The 22,157-nt window shown below is 48.7% G+C and overlaps 8 protein-coding genes across 8 annotated transcripts; 5 read left to right on the forward strand and 3 right to left on the reverse strand.

Annotated features, from left to right (window-relative positions):
* Positions 1–2,871: 2,871 nt before the first annotated feature.
* On the reverse strand, positions 2,872–5,739 carry BDW43DRAFT_286965 (acetolactate synthase catalytic subunit). Its single transcript, XM_032043094.1, has 5 exons — positions 5,450–5,739; positions 5,277–5,375; positions 5,150–5,217; positions 3,393–5,078; positions 2,872–3,327 (listed from the first exon to the last, which is right to left on the reverse strand). The coding sequence occupies exons 1-5, from the start codon at positions 5,608–5,610 to the stop codon at positions 3,275–3,277; spliced, it is 2,067 nt and encodes a 688-aa protein (XP_031896798.1). The 5' UTR covers positions 5,611–5,739; the 3' UTR covers positions 2,872–3,274.
* A 2,183-nt stretch (positions 5,740–7,922) lies between these two features.
* On the forward strand, positions 7,923–8,376 carry BDW43DRAFT_302741 (NADH-quinone oxidoreductase; the record flags this gene model as incomplete). Its single annotated transcript, XM_032045293.1, has 3 exons — positions 7,923–8,080; positions 8,124–8,224; positions 8,294–8,376. 3 exons carry the CDS (start codon positions 7,923–7,925, stop codon positions 8,374–8,376), a joined length of 342 nt encoding a protein of 113 aa, XP_031896799.1.
* Positions 8,377–9,445: 1,069 nt separating this feature from the next.
* BDW43DRAFT_314402 (uncharacterized protein) lies at positions 9,446–10,086 on the forward strand (the record flags this gene model as incomplete). Its single annotated transcript, XM_032047800.1, has 2 exons — positions 9,446–9,501; positions 9,558–10,086. The coding sequence occupies 2 exons, from the start codon at positions 9,446–9,448 to the stop codon at positions 10,084–10,086; spliced, it is 585 nt and encodes a 194-aa protein (XP_031896800.1).
* Positions 10,087–10,990: 904 nt separating this feature from the next.
* On the forward strand, positions 10,991–13,559 carry BDW43DRAFT_286967 (galactokinase galE). Its single transcript, XM_032043095.1, has 3 exons — positions 10,991–11,885; positions 11,939–12,820; positions 12,880–13,559. The coding sequence occupies exons 1-3, from the start codon at positions 11,230–11,232 to the stop codon at positions 12,914–12,916; spliced, it is 1,575 nt and encodes a 524-aa protein (XP_031896801.1). The 5' UTR covers positions 10,991–11,229; the 3' UTR covers positions 12,917–13,559.
* Positions 13,058–13,406, forward strand: BDW43DRAFT_173594 (uncharacterized protein). Its single transcript, XM_032038770.1, has one exon. The coding sequence runs from the start codon at positions 13,108–13,110 to the stop codon at positions 13,342–13,344; it is 237 nt and encodes a 78-aa protein (XP_031896802.1). The 5' UTR covers positions 13,058–13,107; the 3' UTR covers positions 13,345–13,406.
* BDW43DRAFT_173597 (uncharacterized protein) lies at positions 13,406–14,771 on the reverse strand. Its single transcript, XM_032038771.1, has one exon. It carries the CDS (start codon positions 14,728–14,730, stop codon positions 13,468–13,470), a length of 1,263 nt encoding a protein of 420 aa, XP_031896803.1. The 5' UTR covers positions 14,731–14,771; the 3' UTR covers positions 13,406–13,467.
* A 491-nt stretch (positions 14,772–15,262) lies between these two features.
* BDW43DRAFT_286971 (Mcm10/DnaG-type zinc finger protein) lies at positions 15,263–18,191 on the forward strand. The gene has a single exon (XM_032043096.1). It carries the CDS (start codon positions 15,398–15,400, stop codon positions 17,747–17,749), a length of 2,352 nt encoding a protein of 783 aa, XP_031896804.1. The 5' UTR covers positions 15,263–15,397; the 3' UTR covers positions 17,750–18,191.
* A 1,585-nt stretch (positions 18,192–19,776) lies between these two features.
* BDW43DRAFT_286973 (uncharacterized protein) lies at positions 19,777–21,992 on the reverse strand. Its single transcript, XM_032043097.1, has 2 exons — positions 20,831–21,992; positions 19,777–20,778 (listed from the first exon to the last, which is right to left on the reverse strand). Exons 1-2 carry the CDS (start codon positions 21,577–21,579, stop codon positions 20,166–20,168), a joined length of 1,362 nt encoding a protein of 453 aa, XP_031896805.1. The 5' UTR covers positions 21,580–21,992; the 3' UTR covers positions 19,777–20,165.
* Positions 21,993–22,157: the final 165 nt, after the last annotated feature.

The following is a 22,157-nucleotide window of genomic DNA, read 5'->3' on the forward strand; positions in this document are numbered from 1 at the left end:
TGGCAGGTGTTTCTTACCCGAAAATCGGGTTGCTCTCGTCTCCCGGATCTGAATGTGTTGCCCATCTCCATAGCTCCAAGGTGTTCCCCTATAGCTTTTCCGGTGCCGTGGGCTTCGAGAGGCTTTAGGACTAGAACACCAAACCCATCACCCCGGCCATAGCCTTTTTCACGATTGTCATCATGAGTGACTGACTTCGCCCCCCAACCAGGGAACAGTAATCAGAGGTTCTGCATAGTGATAAAATGTCTAGGACCAGTAGTAAGTTACAGCCAGCAACAATTCCCTAGACACGGTGAGCATGAGTTGACAAGTTCCAAATGTAGCAACAGGAATGTATTGTACCATTGAGGATGTTCCCTCTTTTAGGGTCTTGCAGTCCAGATCTGAAGCGACCAGAGTACTCTAGCATGCGATGTCAATGTTATATTTGGGCTGATCAAGTTGAAGAATGTTCTGATACGGTCCGAAAATATACTAGTTGCCATGTTCGTTCCAGAGTATTTTGCTGCAACACCAACATATTTTGCCGCGAGAGCCATACAGGCGGCGATAAAGCAACCGGTATTGGCGCGTTTGTGCCATTGACCTTGTTCATAGGTATTCCAGCTATGTACGTGGGTCAGGAAGAATAATCTCAGAACCAAGAATCTATGAGATAAGAGTTGAAGTACGCATAGTCATTGCAAAGTATTTCGCATCAAAGCTGCTCACGTCTCGCTGGACAAAGCAAACTTTTCTAGGCCGAATCTGTAGCCCGCAGGGTTAGTGTAAGGTCGTGGCCAGAGCGCAGTGGTAACCTGCCGTGCCCAGACGAGTATCATCGGCCGCACAATACCTAGTGGCAGTCAGCCTATCCTAGGGAAAGTCAGAAGACACGGATATTCCCGATCCCATGAGCTCCCAGAAGGAGACTTGAGAATCAGAATCGGGAAATAAAAGGAGAAGCCGATGATAGAAATGTCATGACTGGGGCCCTTGCCATCAATCATTTTCTAATTCACATAGATAGTGTAGAGTCGCCATTCATGTCTAGAGGAGTCAAGGTCATAGTCAATTTGATGAAGTTAAATTGGGTCGTGTTGACAAGACTGAAGAAGAGGGTGCAGAAAGCCATCAGTCATATATTTATATAGCAAATTAGTTAATGATTTGGTAGGCGTGGATATGCTTTAGTTGGTACTAGCTTCTCGCACGAGCCATAATTATATTAGAAAGAAGCTCTTGGACATATCCACGGTGAGTCCGGTGTGGAATAGGGCATCCTCTCTCACTAAGTAGTACTCAATATGGGGTGTCCTTCTATTGGTGAAAATAAGCCTTGTGAGCTGAAATAAACCATCACAAGAATACAGTGACAGATACAATCTCAGAGGGGATCCAATTAACTGGATCAATCAAGTTGAAAAGAGCGATAGGTCAAGTATAAATAGGTCTGAATATTAATATTTATATTTGTATGTCCTCCCGCCAAGCGCCCCACCACTTTAATCCGCTTTAAATTCACGCCAATGCAACCTTATCGCCATTAGGGCTTGAATGATTTATTCAATATATCCCATAAGACCAACGCGCCCAAAAAAAATGATTATTAATTAAAAATTTAAAAAATAAATCAAAAAAGAGCCGTCCTCCGCTTTGATCTCAGCGACAACCTCACCTACGACTTCGTCGAAGCCCACCTGCCCACTGGCTTAGATACCGCCGTCTACAACTACTTTGACCCTGTAGATCCACCCACCTACAGGAAAGATTCGAGCCGAGAGACCATACGACGGCATCTTCGCGTTCGCGCAGGGTGTTGTCCTCGCGGTATCGTATTATGCGCGGAAGGCGCGGGAGAACCAGAATTCGAAGGAGATGCCGGCTAAGTGTGTGGTTTTGATTTCGGTGGGGTTAAGATGGGGAGAGTGTTTTGGGGATGTGTGTGAGGGTCTGTTGCCATATTTTGGGGGGTGGTTGTATAGGAGTGGCGGTTTTGCTTGGGTTGGACGTTGCTGAAAGTAGATTGATATACGTGTGTTGGATATACTGGGTTATGGTGAGGTCGCTGGTCCTTTTAGGGCTTGAGATTTATGAATCAATCAATTGACTTGGCAAAGGTCAACTCTCAAAGTTTGATAGTACAATTAAATGAAAGTATTCAAGTGAACTGGTCGTAAGTGTTGACCAGCAATAGCCACTATAGTTGGATTTCAATTCCTCAATAGTGCCGCGACAAGTCTTTTTCACCACTTCCGTGGAAAGAGCCGAGTGAAGCATCCTCTGCCAGGTTCACTGAAACACCATCACTTATCCTCATATCGTGGGAGAATATTATACACTACTGTGAGCCACAGATACTGACGTGAAGAATCTCCATGACAAACTACCTTGAGGAGCCTAAACTTGCCGTTAATGCGTCATTCTCAGGTTTACCGTGTCTATGTATCCGCTTTTTTGATGGCGTCTCACAAAAGCTCACTGAAGGCAGGGAACTGCAAGTGGGTAGGACGGTTGATGTGCAGAGAGCTACGTGTGAAGGGTTTAGTGCTTTCACCTGCAATATAAGGACAATGAAGAGCTAACTCTTGAAGCATTGGTCCTGTCGAGGATTACTAACCATAGTCCCAGCGGTTTGGTGCCGAGAGACAACGAACGTCCTTATTGCCGTAGTTCATAATGCGACTCTGCTAATGTCTAGATGATCCTGCAAGTATGAAAAAAACCACGCCATGGAGCAAGATGGATATCAGATATGGTCTCCTGTAATTGATGTAGGGTGGGATTGAGCATTGTCAATAAATCTAATAAATCTTCTAGGACTCTAAGTATATAGAGACACGGTGGCAAGGAATTCGTGTTAAGTCGATTACAATCATGAAGCACAAGTTAACAATAACATCCTTTTCCTATTATTCCTTGAAGTTTCCAACATAGATAGGTAACATGATAAAAAATAAGGATTATATACAATGTACAGCCGCCTGGAACCGAAGAAACTTTTGGCGAGTCATAAAGTAGATCAGAGTAAAAGGACTCAAGTTCAGGGGTAGAAGAAGCCTACTCCACATCTCACCAGAAAGAAAGAGTTCCAATGAAGCCTGCGGAATGCGGCTTGATTGTGCAGTTCCCTCCCAATGGATGCGACTGGGAGCGCCAACAGGCACGCGCTAGCGTTTTTAGAACCCGCCAGAAAACGCCGTGGATATCGACAGATTAGAGAAAAAAAATCAGAGGGCGCTTCGCAATAACAGAATCAGTAAGATACGTCGTTGCCATCAATGAGGTCAACTTAGACGATGACTTTCCGCTTCCGCATCAAGGCTTTGCGCTCCTTCTCCTTGGCTAGAAACAGAAAAACCAAAGTTAGCGCAGACTCAGAATGATCGCAAGAGTCTAAAGGAACATACCTTCATCGAAGACAAGGAACTCATGCAGGGCACAACCGGCGGGCACCATGGGAAGCACAGGCACCTTACGGTCCGTGATAACCTCGAGCAAAGCCGGGCCATCGCTCTCAATCAGCCACTTCAGCTTCTCCTCCATATCGGCCGGGTTAACGAGTTTATCCGCAGCAACACCCATCGACTGGGCAAGAGGGACAAAGTCGGGGTTCTTCTGGTGAGTATGCGAATAACGGTCCTCGTAGAACAGGTTCTGCCACTGGGTCACCATACCCTGTTCCTCGTTATTCAGCAGGAGGACCTTGACGCCGATGTTGAACTGGGCAGCAGTGGAGAGTTCAGTCAGGGTCATATTGAAGGAGGCATCTCCATCAATATCGACAACGAGCGCATCTGGGCAAGCGACCTTGGCGCCAATGGCGGCGGGGAGACCGTAACCCATAGTACCAAGACCACCAGAGGTGATCATGGTGCGGGGATGGCGCCAACGGAAGTGCTGGGCAGCCCACATCTGATGCTGCCCGACACCGGTGGAGATGATGGTTCGATCCTTCATATGGGCAGTGAGGTCGCTGAGCTTCTCAATCAAGGTCTGGGGCTTGATGGGGCCTTCACTGGATTGCTTCTCGTAAAGAGAAAAGGGGAAGCGAGCCTTCCAGTCATTGATCTGAGCAAACCACTCGGGGCGCTCCGAGACTGCGTTCACATGAGGAAGCAGATGGCGAATGTTGTCAGCACAATCACCCTCGACAGCCTCATTGGCCTGGACGACCTTGTTGATGTTCTTCGGCATGATTTCGAAGTGCACGATACCACCACGGTCCTCCGAGGCAGCCAGCTTGGCCTGGGGGGCGAACTTGGTGATGTTACCAGTCACACGGTCATCGAAACGGGCACCAACGGCAATTATCAGATCAGCTTCCTGCATCGCCATGTTGGCGTAGGCCGACCCATGCATCCCCAGCATGTGCAATGCCTTGGAGTCCAGCTCGTCAAAGCCACCAAGTCCCTGCAGAGTCGTTGTGACCGGGATGCACGCCTTGTCGGCAAGCTCCTTCAAGATCTTCGGGCCTTCGGGGTTAGCGAGAAGACCCTGACCGACGTATAGGACGGGCTTCTTGGCGACATTGACCAGACGAGCCACGCGGCCGATCGTATTTTCCAGCTGCTTCATGCCCAACTCCCGGGCTGCCATGCTCGCCGCGCTCGGCAGAGAGGGGATGGTACTGTTCATTGGGATAGGCTTGCGGAGGATACCGGCGGTGATATCTTTCGGGAGGTCGACCAGAACGGGACCGGGACGACCACTGGTTGCAATTTCGAAAGCCTCCTGGATGCGACGAGGGAGCTCGGCAACGGACTTGACCATAACGTTCCACTTCGTGCAAGCTCTCGAGATACCGATCACGTCGGCTTCTTGGAAGGAGTCGGTACCGATCAGGCTGGTGGGGACCTGACCGCAGAAAACAACCATCGGTGTGCCGTCGGAGAGGGCATCCTGCATGGGGGTGATCACATTAGTAGCACCGGGGCCCGAAGTGACCAGGACAACACCAGGCAGTCCTGAAGCGCGGGCGTAGCCCTCGGCCATGTGTCCAGCACCCTGCTCGTGGCGAGGGAGAACGAAGTCGAAGTGCTTGGAGTTGTAGATCGCATCGAAAACAGGAAGAATGGCGCCACCAGGGTAGCCGACTGTCCAGTGGTCAGCGATTTTTTATGTTTCATTATCCATAATCCGGGGCCCAGAATCTAAGGTGACTCACAGACGTGCTTGACGCCCAAGCGAAGCATCATCTCATGGAAAATTTCTCCACCACTAAGTCCAACGAAGCTGTAATTCCCCAGGCGCGTTAGGTCATTTGTAAAGAACCAATCTGAACAGACACATACGAATCATCCAATTCCGGCACGTTCCTATTCTGCAGCGGTGATACTTCATTGCGATGAGGATCCTGGTTGAAGGCGGGGCTGGGAGCGGGACGAGATTCTCTGCAGCGTTGCACGTTGAGGTTAGCTAGGCCAATTGGTTTGAGAAACCTCTCTCAGGAGATGGAAAGACTCACGAAGCAGAGGCTGTAGCAGTACTCTGAGCTCGTTTCTGAGCAGAAAAGCGGTGGGGCGACACGGCAGCCACTGAAGAAGTGAAATACCTTCTTCCAGAGGTCATATACCTCTGGTAGTGCAGGGCGCGCAGGGCGCTTTTGGATGGTCTTAGAGGCATCATCTTGAGGACGGATGATTGCCAGGCCAAACACAAAGAGGAATCTTTAGGAAGTTGAGAAGGGGGGGAAAGAGTCCACGGATCCGGTGTGAGTAAGAGTTCCTTAAAGCCGGGCGGAAAAGAAGACTCAGAAGGGTGTCTTGGCACTAATCCCATTCGGTGCTTAGTGTCCTTGGAGTCAAATCCAATCTGGGCACCTTCATTGGCCCACTTGGGTCCGCTAGCTCCGATCATCGGCGACGATTTTTTGGTCCCCCATCACCTGATTGGCGACAGTGGGCCTCAGGCAGCGAGGGAAAAGAGGATCTCCCTCGGTCAGTGACACACTAAGCCCGGAGTAGGGCTCTAACTCCGTGGGAGATATTCTGGGGAAACCCGTCACAGAGGGATGATTTTACTTCATTCCAGGTCTCATGGGATACTGGGATCAAACGATGGTGATGATGGCAACACCCCTACAATCTATGAGTATGTAATGCTGGGGCTGTAATCTGCAAGTCATTATTCATGGCAGGAATACAGGAGCAATGAATTCCTTCCAGCTAACCTCCTAAGTAAGACTAAAAGTCACCGCGCAGCCGATTCCGGAGATGCACATGCTTCTAACGAGAACCATGATACATGGAGTGAATCATCCCATCGATTTGATGATCCTATAATTATAATTACAATTATATTATAATATTATATTATTATTTTCCTCTAAGGCAGGACTACTAAGACGGACAACCTTGTTCCATCAGTCTGTGTGACTCAACTTTCAGGTGCATCCTGTACTCTTTTCTTTTCCTATTCTGTTAAGAGCCTTCTACTCTGCACCCTGGTGCAAAACAGGATATATTGCAGATCTGACTATGGTGATGATGCTGACTTTTTTCTTTTTTACTTTTGTTTTGTTCTCTTTCCTTTTTCTATTTCATTTTTCATTTTTTTTTTTTTTGGAAATATTGATCAACTAATTCTAGGTGAGAAGTTATTCTAACACTTCAACAGCTACCCTCTTGGTTGTTCTAACAAATCAAGCCGTTCAGGGTATAATTCAAATATATACCGACTTACACTACTGATGAACTTCCAGAACAGGTCATACATAACACTCTGCATAACACTAACCAAGTTTTCGGTCTCTAGGCCAAGTCCGACATGCTTTTGTGATATCACATGTAACGCATCGTATACTATACTGTATCCTGGCACCGAGTATATGTGGGATGAATCTCCCGACGCCACCACCAGATTCTAATTCAATCACTAAGCTGTAAATCAAGCGAGACTTGTCTGGAAGCGTAAAGTGTTCTGCTATGAAGCTAACGAAAGACCGAACGCAGTCATCCAATGGTAGGAAACTCCAAAGCGCAGGTCTATCTACGAGTTTTTCCCATGCCTTGGGGCCAACCTTGGTCAACTTTAGCAATGTTCTTGGGTCGGCGAGATCTGTTTCCGGCAACTTGAACTTGTGCCATATGCCTTTCGGCAATTGATCAAAATCTTCGGTCCTCGTTGGATCAACAAAAGGGAGTTTGTAGAAAAGAAGATATCGAGAATGGTAGACGTGGGCCATCTTTTAAAAAGGTTATAGATCAAAAATACGAAATGCCGGTTTGGTCTCGTAATTAATGGGCTCGGATTAGTATCTTGATTTCAGAAAGAGGGAATGATCTACACAGTCTGGGTGTAAGCTCTGGTATTCGTGGTAAATCTCGCAAGTTATCGTAAGTAATGCTTGATGAGGTTAGAGAAGCATGCCCTAATATACGAACCTATGGATCGAGTTTGTTTCTCCCATTTTGAAAGACACCCATCTGTTAGAAGAAAAGAGTCTTTGTGACTGGCATGGAATGGGGGAACACCTGCCTATCCATTTTCCTATACCTTCGTTGTATGGCCTAGAAAACGATCGCTAGACACCACGCCAACGGAAGCAACTCAACTCAGCATGCTTTTTAGCTATAGAGGCGCAGAACCGGATCTAGCAGGCTGTGTGTGAATTAATATCCCCATTCCAAGATGACTGTACAAATCTGACACTGTTTCGAAAGTTCGACGTGCCTTTTCACGCATAGCTCCCACCTCGATTCCACTATGTGCGAGATCGTGACTGCCTCACACAGGCACAACTCGCCCTCACCGCTAGTGGACAACAGAAAAAGGAGACCGCCCTACCGAGTAAAAAGCAAGTCCATGGAATGATTCAATATGCCTTGTTTGTGCCCCAACAAACCGAAATATATCTCTCAAAACTGACTTATCGGGATATCCGTAGAACGACAGCTGATCGAGTCGTAAACTAAGCCCGACAGGGCTCCTTATACCCTATGGCTTTTGGGATTTCATGTTGTGCTGTAGAGATGATGCATATCGCTGGTCTACGCTACGATGAAGATCGCCTAGGTCTCCTGTTTCGAGCTTCCACGAGGCAGTCAGGTTTAATGATCGTTGCCGGTACGCTTACCTACAAAATGATACCTCATTCGTCAAGTATACGACCAGATGCCCGAACTGCGATAAATTATCAGTATGGGTAGCTGTGCGAATGGTGGCGGCTACTATCATTACAGCTACTCTGTGGTACATGGGTGTGATAGGGTCGTTCCGGTAGACGTCGATGTTCCTGGGTGTGAGTTGCAGACTCAAGGGCTTGGGTCTCCTGCGAATCCTTTTCACTAGCTTGTAACCGTTGTTGTAGGCCCACCGACTGCCGAGGCTCTACTTTATGGAATTCTTCTTATCCAAAAAAATGTATGGAACCGAATGGTGACACGAATGTGATACAGGCGCTAGGTACAATTCCGTCGCTTTGACCGGTAACATTGGATCTTGTTCAATACCTATTTCCTGCCCTCCTAGTCTTGGATTTTGAATGGTAGAATGGAATTTGCAACTGGTTCGGCCAATAGACCAGGTTTATCAAATATGTAGTCTAGTAGTTGGTATGGTACTCTCAGACGTAACTGGCTATTTTATATAGGATATAGATGTCGCTTCTACCGGATACATTCATAATCAGGAAATTCTACAGGACGATGCCGCGTGTGCAGGTTGCGTATATAGACAGATTTCATTTCGACTGTTTCGTAGCTAGGGTTACTTAGTAATCAACGTAGCAGGCTTTACGTTGTAGTTATCGGAAGATATCGGGCGAGAGGGCTGATTTTTTTATATATTCATGAAATCCTGTACTTCAATTTGCACGACTATGAGATGTGACTATCCGGTCAAGAATATGATGAGCATATCTAATGGTCATGTAGAGTAATATGTCTCAAAGTGGGAAACGCAAATCGCGGAAATGGTTGTTTTCAGTGTAAACGCAGAAGCGTCCGAAATGTACTCATAGTGAGAACCGCCTTGGACTGTGCCAGTACGCTGAAGTCGGGCCCTGGCTCTGGAACCAAATTGCTGTACCTCGCCAGGGATCAGTTCAACACTAGTCGACTGTTACATTTCCTCACAGCTGGTGGGAATGAGCCCCCAATCGGACTGGGACGGCAGCTCTGTATCTCCTCTAAGAAATGCCTCGATCTAATATTTCATTCAACATGTTACAGCTTAGATTGTTCATGAATTGGACAACAATAACCTGCCACTCTCTCGTGCGAAATTCTTCAGATAGTGCCATTTGGCAAGACGTAATGACTCAACTGGCATTGTCTCACCCTTTCCTTTTACACGGGTTTTTGCAGTCTCGGCCTTCCATCTAGCTCTCTCTATTAACAACCAAGGCAATGAGCGCGACGCGCTGATCATGACAGCAGAATACCATCAAGTCAAAGCTATCAATATGTTCAAGACGGCCTTGGGGAGTGTGGAACCCTCACAAAGAAAGATTAGTTTCGCCATGTCGAGTCTCTTAAACGTCTGTGTCTGCATTCCCAGTGGCAGTTGGAAGAAGGAGTAAAGTAATACCTAACGCGATAGAGGAGCTAATTGGGCTACTCATGCTTGTCTAGAAAAATGATGGGCTTCTTGGTACCTATTATGCACTACGCTGCAGCTGCCGAAATTGGCCATCTTCTCTCCACAGAGAAAGCTAGGCCGATTCTTTCTGAATTTTCTCGCCTCGCAATCTCGGCTCTCTATGAGCTTGTCGACGCACGTGCGGCCAACAATGAGCAGCATGTCTTCACTAGAACAATCGCACATCTCGGAAAGCTCTTAGCGACTTTTGACAGTGGCAGTGATATAATCTCCATGAGCTTCACCTGGATTCGTGAACCTCCACCTAGGTTCTTTTGCTTAGTCTGGGAGCGCGAACCACTTGCGCTAATCATCCTCGCGCATTACTATGTTATTCTTCACCATCTCAGAGCGCACTGGTGGATTTCATTGTGGGGTCAATGCGCGCTTGCTGAAATATTTATGATTCTGCGCCCTGACTGGAAACCCACATTAGCCTTGACTAGGAGAGTGACCGATTTTGTCTTGCAATGGCTAGGTCTGCACTCGGGCCAAGGACTAGCTTTGCATACTATCCGATGATGTTTCTTTGTGGAGATATTCTGAGTCATTTTAACCTAGTAGCTGTTTGTGGTAGTAGGGCCTTGCTTAGCTGCACTGAATGTAGGCTATGCTCTACGGAGGTACTTTATTCACTATTTGATTTATCATGTTGTATGATGTCACTTAATCACTTAATTTTTATTTCCTCCCGCGGTCCTTTCAATTTTATCGTGAGTAATAAGTAATGTTGGTAATATTGTCCTGGTGGGCGTATACAGTAAACTAGAAGTTCAATTTAGCATGACAGGCTAGCTCGCTAAGCCAAGTGGCGGGGACGAATGCCTTCCTTATTAAAAGATGAGTAGACATCTTTACCTTATTACTCTGCTCATAGAAGGGAAAAGCATTACACAAGAGAAGAAGATGCTAGATCGCCACGCAATAGAAATTCTGTTAGTGTGAAGACCAAAATTCAAAGCGGGCAGGTGTGATGTGCACGGTGGGGTGATAGGTTGGCCGGGTGTCTGGCTGTTGTGCCTTTCCGGTGTTTTAGAATTACCAATTTGACGCGAGGGAACGTCGGTTAATTTCATCGTGCTCGGTATATCGCGACAGCTAGCGGAAACATTGAGCCGGAGTATCGGAATAGTAGAGGTAGGAAAGTAGCATTGAGCCAAATTAAAAACGGCAAAAAAGGAAGGAACATATGGAGCCGAGTTTAAAATCAATAGCAAACGCTTATTATAAACATGAAGAGTCGAGACAAAAGTGCAAAGTGTTTGTTTCGGCTATAGAAAGAGACTGTCGGGGGGGGGGGAGATGATGCGGCAGGCCGAGAGACACTCGGGAAAAATGTGGGGTTCGGTTGGGATAAAAGCTGGAGAGTCGGAGTTCCCGGTGAGTGCAATTTCATGTTTTCTCCAGGCACGGATCGCGTGGCCAGCGTTAATTCCCCGTGGACTCCGGGCGGCCAATCATCCGAAGCTTGACGCCCTAGGGTTCCGTCGTCGATTGCGGGGCATCTTCACCATTCCTCTTTGATCATTTTTCCTTCCCCCTCCTATGATCTCTGATAATTACGTCTTTAAATACCCCTCTCTTCTCTTATTTTCTTTGTCTTCTTCTCTCTATCCTCCCCCCTTCACTCAACTCCAAACCAGCCTTTGAAGCGCATACCACGCCATGGCAACAACCCCGCAAGAGCTCGTCCCCCAGACAGAGAACATTGCTGAGGTCTATGCCACAGACGATGCTTCGGTCACGACCGTCGCTCTGGAGCATCAGGCTCGTTTCAATGCCCTGATTTCCAAATTCAACCAATTGTACAACCATCGTCCCGACTTCGTCTCCCGCAGCCCTGGTCGTGTTAACATCATTGGCGAACACATTGACTACAACCTCTACGATGTCCTCCCCACTGCCGTCAGCGTCGACGTCATCATGGCCGTGAAGGTTGTTCCTTCCAACGGAGAGCCATATGTGAAGATTGCCAACGTCCAGCCCGAGAAATTCCCCTCTCGCGAATTTACAGTTCCCCGCGACACCGATATTGAGATCGATCCTAAGCATCACGAATGGGTCAACTACTTCAGAGCCGGGCTCTTGGGTGCCCTGAAATTCCTGCGCAAAGCCAAGCAAGATGGCTCCTTTGTGCCAGCCAGTGTGGAGGTCCTTGTGGATGGTAACGTGCCTCCAGGCGGTGGAATCTCCAGCAGTGCAGCTTTCGTCTGCTCGAGTGCGCTTGCCGTCATGAAAGCGAACAACCACAATGTCTCTAAACAAGATCTCCTCGATCTCGCCGTGGTCTCGGAGCGTGCAGTCGGTGTCTACTCTGGAGGGTAAGCTGCAGCTTCTGTACCCCTTTCTATCTACCTTTCTGACACACAAGTAGTATGGACCAAGCAGCTTCCATCTTCTCCCGCCGCGGATATCTGCTATACACCCAGTTCTTCCCCAACTTCTTCGTCCAACACGTTCCCATCCCCAAGGCTACCGAAGAGATCACATTCCTCATGGCCCAGAGCTTCGTCACCTCCAACAAGGCTGAGACTGCACCCCGCCACTACAACCTGCGCGTCGCAGAATGCACCCTCGCCGCCGTGGTCCTCGCCGCCCAGCACGGCCTAATCCTCCCCAAGGACAATAGCTCCCTCGGATACAGTCTCCGCAACTTCCACGAAGAACTCATGCGCAAGGAAGGCCGCCTCGGCGACCCTCTCGAGTACCAGATCGATTCCGTCATCCAGTTTACCATGGAACACCTCACCCAAGAACAGGGATACACGCGCGAGGAAATCGCCAAGCTCCTCGGCACCACAGTCGCAGACCTCGAGGCCAAATACCTTTCTTCGTTCCCCGTGCAGGCCGAGCGCTTCCTCCTGCGCCAACGTGCTTTGCACTGCTTCACCGAGGCCCGTCGCGTGCTTGATTTCAAGGCCTGCCTGGCCAAGGCACATACCCTCGATGAGAGACGTATCGAATATCTGGGACAATTGTTGAACGAGTCTCAGGCATCGTGCCGTACCCAGTATGAGTGCAGCGCTCCGGAAGTTGATGATATCTGCGCCATTGCTAGGCGCGCGGGTACCTGGGGTAGTCGGCTCACTGGTGCCGGATGGGGTGGTTGCACGGTGCATATGCTGCCCCAGTCGAAGGTTGATGCTGTGATCAAGGCTCTAAAGGATGAGTACTACTTGAATAAGTTCCCGGATATCAGTGAGGAAAAGCTGGCCCAGGCTATGGTTATCAGTAAACCGTCTAACGGGTCTTTCGTGTATGTGCCCTTTCTGGTTTCACGAACTAGTGCATTATGTTAACTGATACTTCTAATAGGGTTACTGGGGAGGCTATTGCTCAGGTTAATGTCTAAGGAAGACTCAAATGGTAAAAAAAGAGAAGAAAAAAATATTGGAACGAGATGGATGAATGAATTTTGAAATAATCTTGTATATAGTCTCCCATCCGTTATTCAAATAGCATTGGCGCTAGCGTTGATGTGTGGGTATTACCGGTAAGGTTAAATTTAGGTCCTAAGGTTATCGTAGACTATTGTATCAGAAAATGCCTCATTTTCTCGCGCCGCGAGAGAGACTTTTTCCCGGTCCCATTTTACCTTCACCGAGGCACTTGTATGGTGCATGGCGCAGACTCGCTTGCGCATACCACATATGCGCGTTTTACTTATTACTGAGTCGTCTGATTCCAATCACTGTGCCTCCAGCTCATGAAATATGTTCCAAACGCCTCAATAGGTTTCTGGAACGAGCAAAACACCCAGCAGCACTAGGAACCAAATGAGACTGAGCTCTTAATGGCCAGAGCCCAGTAGATTATGGGTGGTTCCGCCGTCAATTGTGGGCGCGCGCAACCGCAGAAATGGAGTTCATCCAGTGCAAGATAGCATCTCATGCAAGGACCAACTCAAGAGTTCTTCTTAGGGGCCGCTTTTGCAAAGAAGGCACTCATCTTCTTCATGCCAATGGTATTAACCTTCTTCAAATCCCTGACCCCGCGAGACTCTCCCACCTTCTTTTTCTTCTCTTCTTCCTCTTTGCGGCGCTTCTTCTCCGCTCGTGCCTCTGCGCCTTCATCGTCGTCGGCATCTCGCTTCCGACTGAAGTCTCCCAAGGATCGCGATGCGAGCGCCTCTGCGCGAAGCTCAGCCACACGCTTGAGATGGTCATGCATAGGCTTAAAGTCGATTGGGCTGTCTACACTGGTAAGTAATTCATCAACCTTGGTCCGCAGAGCTGCCGACAGGTAGGAATCCTTCATGAAGGACAAAGCTGTCGAGATCCTCAGTAGTCTAGCCACATTATCTGAAGCACCTGGATCTTCTGGGGAGACCTCAGTGGCGGGAGTAGATTGGCCGGAGGGCGTGGAAGCCGACGTCGAGCTTGCTGTGGTTGCCGGTGTCTCTTTGCTGTCCTGCGATTCTCCCTCGCCCTCGTTACTATTGGTCGACACGCCGTTGGTCGTGGTATCCTCTCGCTTGACGGACATGAGAGGCGTAGCTAAAGCTTGGCGGATGAACCGTTCTTCCATGCTCGCAGGAAGTCCCTGCGCCACCATGCGCTCTGCTTTGGCAACTAACTCCTTGAGGAATTTCGCCTCACTGAATCGGAACATTTTCTCATCTCCTGCCTCTACTGAGTCGCAAATAGCTTCCACTCGCGCCTGCAGAGTATCTTTGAAGGTCTCATTGTACAGAACATGCCGTAAATGCTTGGATATATCATCTTGCGAGTCGATGATGTCGTCAAGAGGTTGGAACAGACCCTTCGCCTGGGAGGATGTCGAGCATAGTAAAGGGGCTAGGAAGAATATGACATCGATGGGCGTCGCAACTAGCAATTGCGCCAGTTTGGTGATAGATCCCGTTGTAGGTTCCTGACCTTTTTCTCCTGGTGCTGGGGTGTACGACTTGGGCGTAAAGAGGATACTTCGGGGGGACTGCGATGGCGATGCGATGACGGTGAATTCGTAAACCCCCAGTTTGGGGCAGAAGTAATAGCGATTGAGATCTCCGGTTTGTGGATTAGGCAATTGAAGGAACCGAGCTTCGTCGCTAGCTGCCGAAGGGAGGATGAAGGTCTTGCTGGGCTTCTCTGCGGTTGGCGGCAGTTTCGAGGATTCTTCAGAATCTGCTTGTTCCGAAGGAGGAGCCTTCGATCGAGTGAGCATAATGGGTGACGCCTATGTTCGATTTGGATACTGTAGTAGTGTACTCCGTAGGTGCAATGGTCAAAGGGCAGCAGACGTTGCGAATTGAACGCGTGCCTTTGATTAGTAGACGCGAGACGCGCTTCCCCCGCAGCCAATCACAACGGCAGGAACTCTGACCAGTAGAAACGAAGCAACATCCTTTCTACTCCTCACTAATGCATGGACTCACACCGTGTGTTGTATGCCTTGCTGATGAAAAAGAAAGTTTACTTCTGCCCCCTTCCTATTTTCCCCCTTCGATCAAAACAAGTCATTGTTTGTTGCGCCCCTGTTGACCTATCCGCCGACCAGATATCCATTCATCAGTCAATTGGTATTCCCCGCAACATTCTCGCAGAACATGGCCAGTACCTACTGGGCTGTGCAACCCTAGAACTAGCGCTTCAAAAGTGGTAGCGCTGATGCTCTATTACCGCATACTAGATTATTTCTCCGAGAGATAAAGACAAGGATAGAGTGCGATGACCAGCAGTGAGTAGGAAAAAAGCAGAAAAAACTTTACGTATCGCTACCGCGGAGATTGACTGACCAAATCCTCGCGATAGTGGTCGAGGTATCCTGGCCACCAAAGTCTCCCCGGGAGGCGCTGCTAAGCTCCCCAAGCGGTCGGAGAAAATATGAGGACATGCAACGACGCCGAGAGAATTTCAGGTCACCTTTAAGACGTTCCACCACTACCCCGGACTTCCAATCAAAATCGGAACAGCTCTTGAGTGATGGCGTGGAGGGTGAGGACGAAGATGAGGACGAAGAAACGCTGAGATTGAAGTTAGCGGCCATTGAGGCGCGCCTGAAATTGAAGCAGCTCCAAAAGAACCGCGGGAAATCAAGCACGCCGGGATCAAGCACACACAACAGAGATGATGCGCTACCCCGACCAGGGTCCGCCGTTAGTGCTTCGTCGCGGGCTCAGGACCCCATATCAAGGACTACGGGTGTGAGAGAACTGACTACTAGGCTAGAGCTTGATGAAGTACAAGTGCCATTATCACCTACACGGCGTCCGGCCGCTGCAGCTCCACCTGCCTCTCCGCGAAGGTATATACTCGGAATTGACAAGGGCCTCAAGGGCAATGAAGTCTCTCTCAAGCGGCCACCAAGCGCAAAGGCTACCGGTCGGCCAACAAGTGGAGGCGGTGTTCGAGACGGCATAACGATGCATTCCCACAACGCTTTAACGCAGGCGGTAGCAGGAGAAGGAGGAAACCGTCCCAAGAGCTTCAGTGAGCGAATGGCCGAGAGCAGAGCTGCTGAAAAGCTTCGGAGGGAGCGGGCAGAGAGGGCAGAGAGGATACAGGTCAACAGGAGCTCGGCGTTCCAATTCGATAAGTCCGAGGTGGACGCCTTCAAGGCAGCAGCCGAGGCAAGGAAACAATCTCCTACGAGATCACCAACAAGAAACCGACAGACTGAAAGCTTCAGCCGAGACGACATCCTACGGTCATATAATAACCTCAAGCCTTCGGCGCTAAAAAGAAGTCAGACTACCCCCAGTATGCGGAGGAATCTGGATCAGGACGAGCACAAATCATACCTTCATAGGCGAAACCAGAAGTCTGAATCGGAAACACAGGCAGGGCAGTCTGGAAGCTTTGAAAATATCGGTCCGGATGGATCTGGTGAAGGAGGCGCACTAGACAAGGTTCCTGACTCTTCGAAATTCGAAGCTTTCTCCTCGCTTCACCTTTCTAACCGCATCCTACCCCATTCCTTTTTAACCCGTACTTTTGCCGGAAAGAAGGTCCTCCAAATACCTGATCTCTTGAGAATGGTGAAGGGGCCTAGCTTTGAGCTTCCTGAAAGTATCGACGGGGACTATGTTGTTTTTGGGATAGTAGCATCGAAATCCGAGCCTAAACAGAAAAAAGACTCGACAAATGTATCTCCAAAAGAAGGTGATCCCTTTGATGAAGGGCTGAACAACAACAGCAGATACATGGTTATGACCCTGACTGATTTGAAATGGACCATTGACCTTTTCCTTTTTGATACCGCCCTCCCACGTTATTACAGACTATCAGAAGGCATTCTCGTGGCGATTTTGAATCCAACGATCATGCCCCCACCCAAGAACAAGCTGGACACCAACAAATTCAGCCTCGCAATCTCTTCCTCTGACGATAAGGTCCTTGAGATCGGCTATGCGCAGGACATTGGTTTCTGTAAGGCTGTCAGGAAGGATGGGAAAACTTGCCAGTCTTGGGTTGACGGCCGTAAAACTGAGTTTTGTGACTTCCACGTTGATATCCAAGTCCGCCGCACACAATCTCAAAGAATGGGAGTAAACACTGGGACAGGCATGTTCGGTCCAGGTGGACGATCCGGCCAACGAACAGGCTTCTTCGGAGGAGAGAAAAAGGGAGGTTTTCGAAACGGGCTGAAAAAGAGCGGCGCCCAGTACGATTTTGGATCGCAGTCTGTTTACTATGTTGCTTCCGCCCCCAAGCCTCGCGCTAGTAATAGCTCTTTCCTTATGCCAGGCGGTCAGTCTGCAGCTAGACTGATTGATGCCGATAACGAAGATCCATTCATCGCTGCAGGCAGGATGGGGCGTGGGATGGAGAATAAGGACGAACGATTCCGCAGACGTCTTGTGGAGCAGCAACGTGAGCGTGATATTGCTCAAAAGCTCATCTCGTCTCGGAAAGGCGGAATGGGTGCCGAATATCTTCGAGCCCGACATTCTGAGAACATCCCGTCCTCTCGTCCAGAGAACAGTGGCACACCGGGCAAGGCAAATCCAAACGCGGAGACGCCATCAACGAATACCAATGGTCTTCTGGGTTTTAGGAAAGCAGACTCGGTGAAATTGGGTCCACTGAAGCGCGCCCACGATGGGACACACGGCAGTAGCGTGAAAAAGACTCGGTTTATCACCGCCAAAGGAATCAAGGAAGCTGGAAGAGATAGCCTTGGAATGTCCGAAGCCAAGACGGGTTTCAATGATGACGATGGTGACGAACTAGATATTATTTAAGATACCCAAGTCTTTGGTGTTGCTACAGACGTCCTCTTGGCCCCTACATTGTGGTTCACTTTCTCTCGGAACGTTTTGCAACCCTTGATATGGTTGTTTGGATAACGACTACAAAGATGTCCATAGATCCAAAAGAAACAGATATCCACCGGCACGTTTTGACGAACGCTAATGTCCTCAATAGAGGGCCTTGGAGTTGTGGAGTTCATTCGCTTCATAGTTTTCTTCTCATCACCTTTTTTTTACATCAACCTTGTATGTATGTATTATTCTACTTGTACCCTCATCGTCAGTCTCTCCTGACCGCCTTCTTTGCACCTCTTACTTCTAGCAGGCTAGTGAGTACCGTGTTACGATTTATGATTCATTCTTTCTTTCAAGTGTAGATCATTTAAAAGCACACTTCCGCTTTCATTTCCTTATTGACTTTCCCTGCGTTGACTTCTCAATCATCAAACGTTTACACAACGAACGGATGTGATGGCTAAATAAATCCCGTCCCAACAAACTGATACTCTAGGTGGTGACATGTTCGTTCTTTCCCAGCATTCTAAGCGTACCTGCAAGTAATCCGTGCCATTGATGTCTGTCTCGATCTCATTCACCACACCCCCATTCCTCCTTGAGTTTGTCCAGATGCTCTCAAAGGAGTACCGCAAGGTTGGAGAACACAAAAGTACCCCTAAAGGACGTCGTCGATGCTAAGTACAATCGCTTGTTTCGCTTTGAACATTCTGACCCCGAAGCTACTCATATGACGATTGGAAGGTTGGAAAGACTGCAAAGGCCAATCTCCCCCGCACTGAAATTGCTATCTGATGAAAATAGGGATCGATGAATATCAGTCTATATGTGACATGAAGAACCCGGTGGGCCGATACAGCTCTAGAGACGCGTGAGGATCCAGACACGGATCATGAATTCTATACCGTGAAGCTTCAGGAGACACTCCGTGATATGGTTTACAGATCATTGTGCGACTTGAAGGGGTTGAGTTGACGCCAGAAAGCCCATCTTATCAGGGTGAGGATTGGCACACGGATGGTCTGCTTAACGAGCATATCATTGGAACGGCAATATATTGCTTCGACGCAACAGATGTTACCGAAGGTCGGCTCTCATTCCTTCAAGAGATCAGTATACTTGAGGATCATTATCACTTTGACTTTGTGGGACGGGATACACCATATTTAAAGCTCTTTATTGTGAAAAATGAAGAAGCAAGTGTTCAGGAACTCGAGTCCGTATCATTTGATCAAGGGCGCCTTATAGTGTTTCCCAATGTACTTTGCCACAAGATGGGGTAATTTGAGCTTGTTTATAAATCGCGCTTGGCACCTTCGATTCTTGACGGTATAGCTTGTTGATCCACACTACCGCATCTACTATACACGGAATGTCCCGCCTCCGTGCCATGACTAGTGGGCACATGAAGTGCAGTCACTAGTAGCATCAGTCCATAGGCTTCCTCAAGAGTTATTGAATACAGTCATAAACGACACGTATCAGTGGCCCATGGGTTTCTTGAAAGCCCAATAACATCGATTTGAGTGAGCTAAAAATCACTCCCTAGCTAAGGACGCGGCAAACTATCGGCTCCAGCACCATCATGTCCACCTTGGGCGCCAAGTATAAAGAATGGTGCAGCTGGTAAAACTTTGCGAAAGGATAACTGGCCAGTTAAGTGAAGAGTGGCATTCAGATACCCCCAACTCGATGTTAAGGACTAAATATAGATACTTAACGTATATCTCAATCATTGAAGGCCAGCTAAGACAAACCCTAGTTCTAGAATCAGCTCTTGGGTAATCACTGAGTGAATATTTTGTGTTGTGGTTTTATCACCTTAACCTGGTAGTCTACTCTGGAATCAGGTTATCCACAAATACATAGATTAGCACACGATCTCAGATACTCTAGAGCTAAAATTAGTGAGCATAGCCAGAAAGACCATAGTGCTACACGATGTATTACAGGTTGGTGGTGGGTCTTCATAGCAGTGGTATAGTAGATCAATGGCAATGGGATGGAGTCATAATATTGGTTGTTCATTGGATATCTAGACTAAAGCTATCGGGTGAAGAGCTCAAATACAAGGAGCAAAAAGAAGCACGAGAAACAAAAACTCCATCCAGTAACGTGCTTACCAGCCAGATACCTATCCTGTCCATTTACCCATTCCCATATCCCATTTCGACTGCGGTCCAACAAAACCTTCATTGTATGAACAGATGCAAACTGAGTGCAGCCAGACAATTAAAAAGAATCCTAGTTCTGAAATATTGGCATTCAAGAAGCGTCGATACATCTGGATAACCAGTATTTGTATCGAGAAAAAAAAGCAAAAGAGTCCACCAAACAGCCTCAAAAGCTGAGGTACAAAGAAACCCAAGAGCACCTGAGATTATGAATTGGGTCATGATGATGTGACAGCAGCTCGGCTTCCCCTGGTCTTCTTGGTAGCTGGACCACCAGGGCTGCCAGCCGTTTCAGCAGCGTCCCTCTTCTTAGCCTTGGAGCCGGTGGGGGCAGGGGTCTGCTTCTTCCTCAGCCAACCATCAAAGGGACTGACACGCTTCCTTTTGGTCTCTGGGACAGTGGGGGTTCTGCTGGGCTCCGGATCATCTCTCTTCGCCCGTGGACGCAATGAACGCATCGTAGCACCAGGCGAGGGAGGGGTCTCAAGAGTATTTGGCGGGGGAGTAACTGGCCGTTGCTTCATTTCAATGTCGACAGGATTATCAGCGGTTTCTGCCACATCGGGGACGAGTGCATGGTCCTCAATGTCAGTAGCTGCTTCTTCGTCGATGTCACTAACATAATTTGACGGAGGCGCGCGGTCATTTGCCGTGGGGAAGAGCACACGAGGCTTGATCGACGAGCGAGTCAGGGGTCGGACACGTGTAGTAATATCTGCATCTAGAAGGTCAGGGCGAGCCGCGAGAAGGCCCAAATCATCATCATCCTCCGCATCATCTCCATCACTGTCGACAGAATCGGCAAACTTGCGGAAGATTTTCTTGCCACGGCTGCGAGATTCGTTAGTGAGTACGATTTAGAGATCTTCCAAGGTATACGTACAAAACATAAGTCATGCCATCGTCGCGTTTCACAGACTCGTCAACCTCTTTATCACGCTTGCTTTGCTCTGCCCTGCGCCTTGACACACGTGTAGATATAGTGGACTTCTTGGAGAACGGGTTGTCTTCGTTTTCGTTTTCAGCTGGCTCAGGAATTCGGTCACGAGAGTCGGTGTAGATCTGGATATCAGATCCTCCTTGAGCATCGTCTTCGAAGCTATCCAGAGAGAAGCCGGCGTATTTCTTGCTCTTCTTGCCGTGTCCAGAGGGCTGGGGAAAGAGAACCCGTGCAGTGGTTCCAACATCACCGACTGTTTTCTTCTTTGGCGTTTTGGCAGGTGTTGGCAACATCCCCTGCGACATGGTAGCGCGAAATGAGTGTAAATGGCGGTTCGAGTGGGAAGGCTCAGAAGTGCTGAAAGGATCTGGGTCTCCTAGCCCAGAGGAGCCATCCAGTGAATGCGCTGCTAGGAAACTGCCGGCTCGATCCGAACTCTTCTTCCGTGGGGAGCCATGAACAGATCCAGGCGGCGACAATGCCCCAAGCTCCTGGTGTTGCTTCTTTGTGTTTCTGGAGCTCTGCGATGGCGGAAAACCCGGCGGAGTTGCGTCTCTCCTTTTTGATGCGCGTTGACTAGCTAGCCTGGCTGAATGCCGCGTGGAGAACGGTTCATATTGCTCATATCCGGGTCCATGTCGCGGAGTTGGAGGTACACGTAAAGTTGACGGTGGAGGTGGTGTTGTTGCCATTGTGAAAGATGCCTGACACGAATCACCCAGAGCTCAGGATCTGTTCAATGTGTGCACAGTATATCGAACACGAAATGACCAGCAATAATCGAAAAGAAATTCGCAACTAAACGTTGTTTGTAAGACGCGAGTGCGCAATATGTGTGGTTGCCGTGAGAGGTGAACTTAGGTGGTTCTGAGTCCAAGGGGGTTCAAGGGAGGAAAGACGCGCGCGACTACACCAAAGCCGACCGAAGGGTAGAACCCTGAAGTTATCCCGACCAGCGAGCAATTCGTCTATGGAGTCGGGTGGGTAATAACTCGTTCGATAATTGTTGAAAGAAAAAGGAAGGAATTAATTTAGTTGAACTCTTATCGAGCGATAAAGGGAACGATAGCGATGGGGGAGGGAGAAGCGAGAGGGTTGGAAGAAGTTTGGTGTGTTGGTGATGGGGAGCAACCAGATGAGGAATGCTTGACGTCGAACCAGCCACACATTTAACAGCGAGGCTGAACCAATCAGCCGCCCCACCCCACTGCCCCTCCTCAGGCACTCACTCCCGCCTTAGGTCTTAGGCGACCAACCATGTCAGGCTCTA

This window comes from Aspergillus alliaceus (assembly GCF_009176365.1).
Source record: "Aspergillus alliaceus strain CBS 536.65 unplaced genomic scaffold BDW43scaffold_47, whole genome shotgun sequence".
Taxonomy (NCBI): Eukaryota; Fungi; Ascomycota; class Eurotiomycetes; order Eurotiales; family Aspergillaceae; genus Aspergillus; species Aspergillus alliaceus.

Bases quoted from the DNA above. Each gene is read 5' to 3' on its own strand.
- BDW43DRAFT_173597 (XM_032038771.1), bottom strand. From the start codon at position 14,730: ATGCTCACTCGATCGAAGGCTCCTCCTTCGGAACAAGCAGATTCTGAA.
- BDW43DRAFT_286973 (XM_032043097.1), bottom strand. From the start codon at position 21,579: ATGGCAACAACACCACCTCCACCGTCAACTTTACGTGTACCTCCAACT. The intron at 20,779-20,830 runs GTACGTATACCT...CGAATCTCGCAG, and splicing joins GATGGCATGACTTATGTTTT to CCGTGGCAAGAAAATCTTCC.
- BDW43DRAFT_286967 (XM_032043095.1), top strand. From the start codon at position 11,230: ATGGCAACAACCCCGCAAGAGCTCGTCCCCCAGACAGAGAACATTGCT. The intron at 11,886-11,938 runs GTAAGCTGCAGC...ACACACAAGTAG, and splicing joins GTCGGTGTCTACTCTGGAGG to TATGGACCAAGCAGCTTCCA. The intron at 12,821-12,879 runs GTATGTGCCCTT...TACTTCTAATAG, and splicing joins CCGTCTAACGGGTCTTTCGT to GGTTACTGGGGAGGCTATTG.
- BDW43DRAFT_173594 (XM_032038770.1), top strand. From the start codon at position 13,108: ATGCCTCATTTTCTCGCGCCGCGAGAGAGACTTTTTCCCGGTCCCATT.
- BDW43DRAFT_286965 (XM_032043094.1), bottom strand. From the start codon at position 5,610: ATGATGCCTCTAAGACCATCCAAAAGCGCCCTGCGCGCCCTGCACTAC. The intron at 5,079-5,149 runs GTGAGTCACCTT...ACCACTGGACAG, and splicing joins CTTGGGCGTCAAGCACGTCT to TCGGCTACCCTGGTGGCGCC. The intron at 3,328-3,392 runs GTATGTTCCTTT...TTCTGTTTCTAG, and splicing joins GTTCCTTGTCTTCGATGAAG to CCAAGGAGAAGGAGCGCAAA.
- BDW43DRAFT_286971 (XM_032043096.1), top strand. From the start codon at position 15,398: ATGCAACGACGCCGAGAGAATTTCAGGTCACCTTTAAGACGTTCCACC.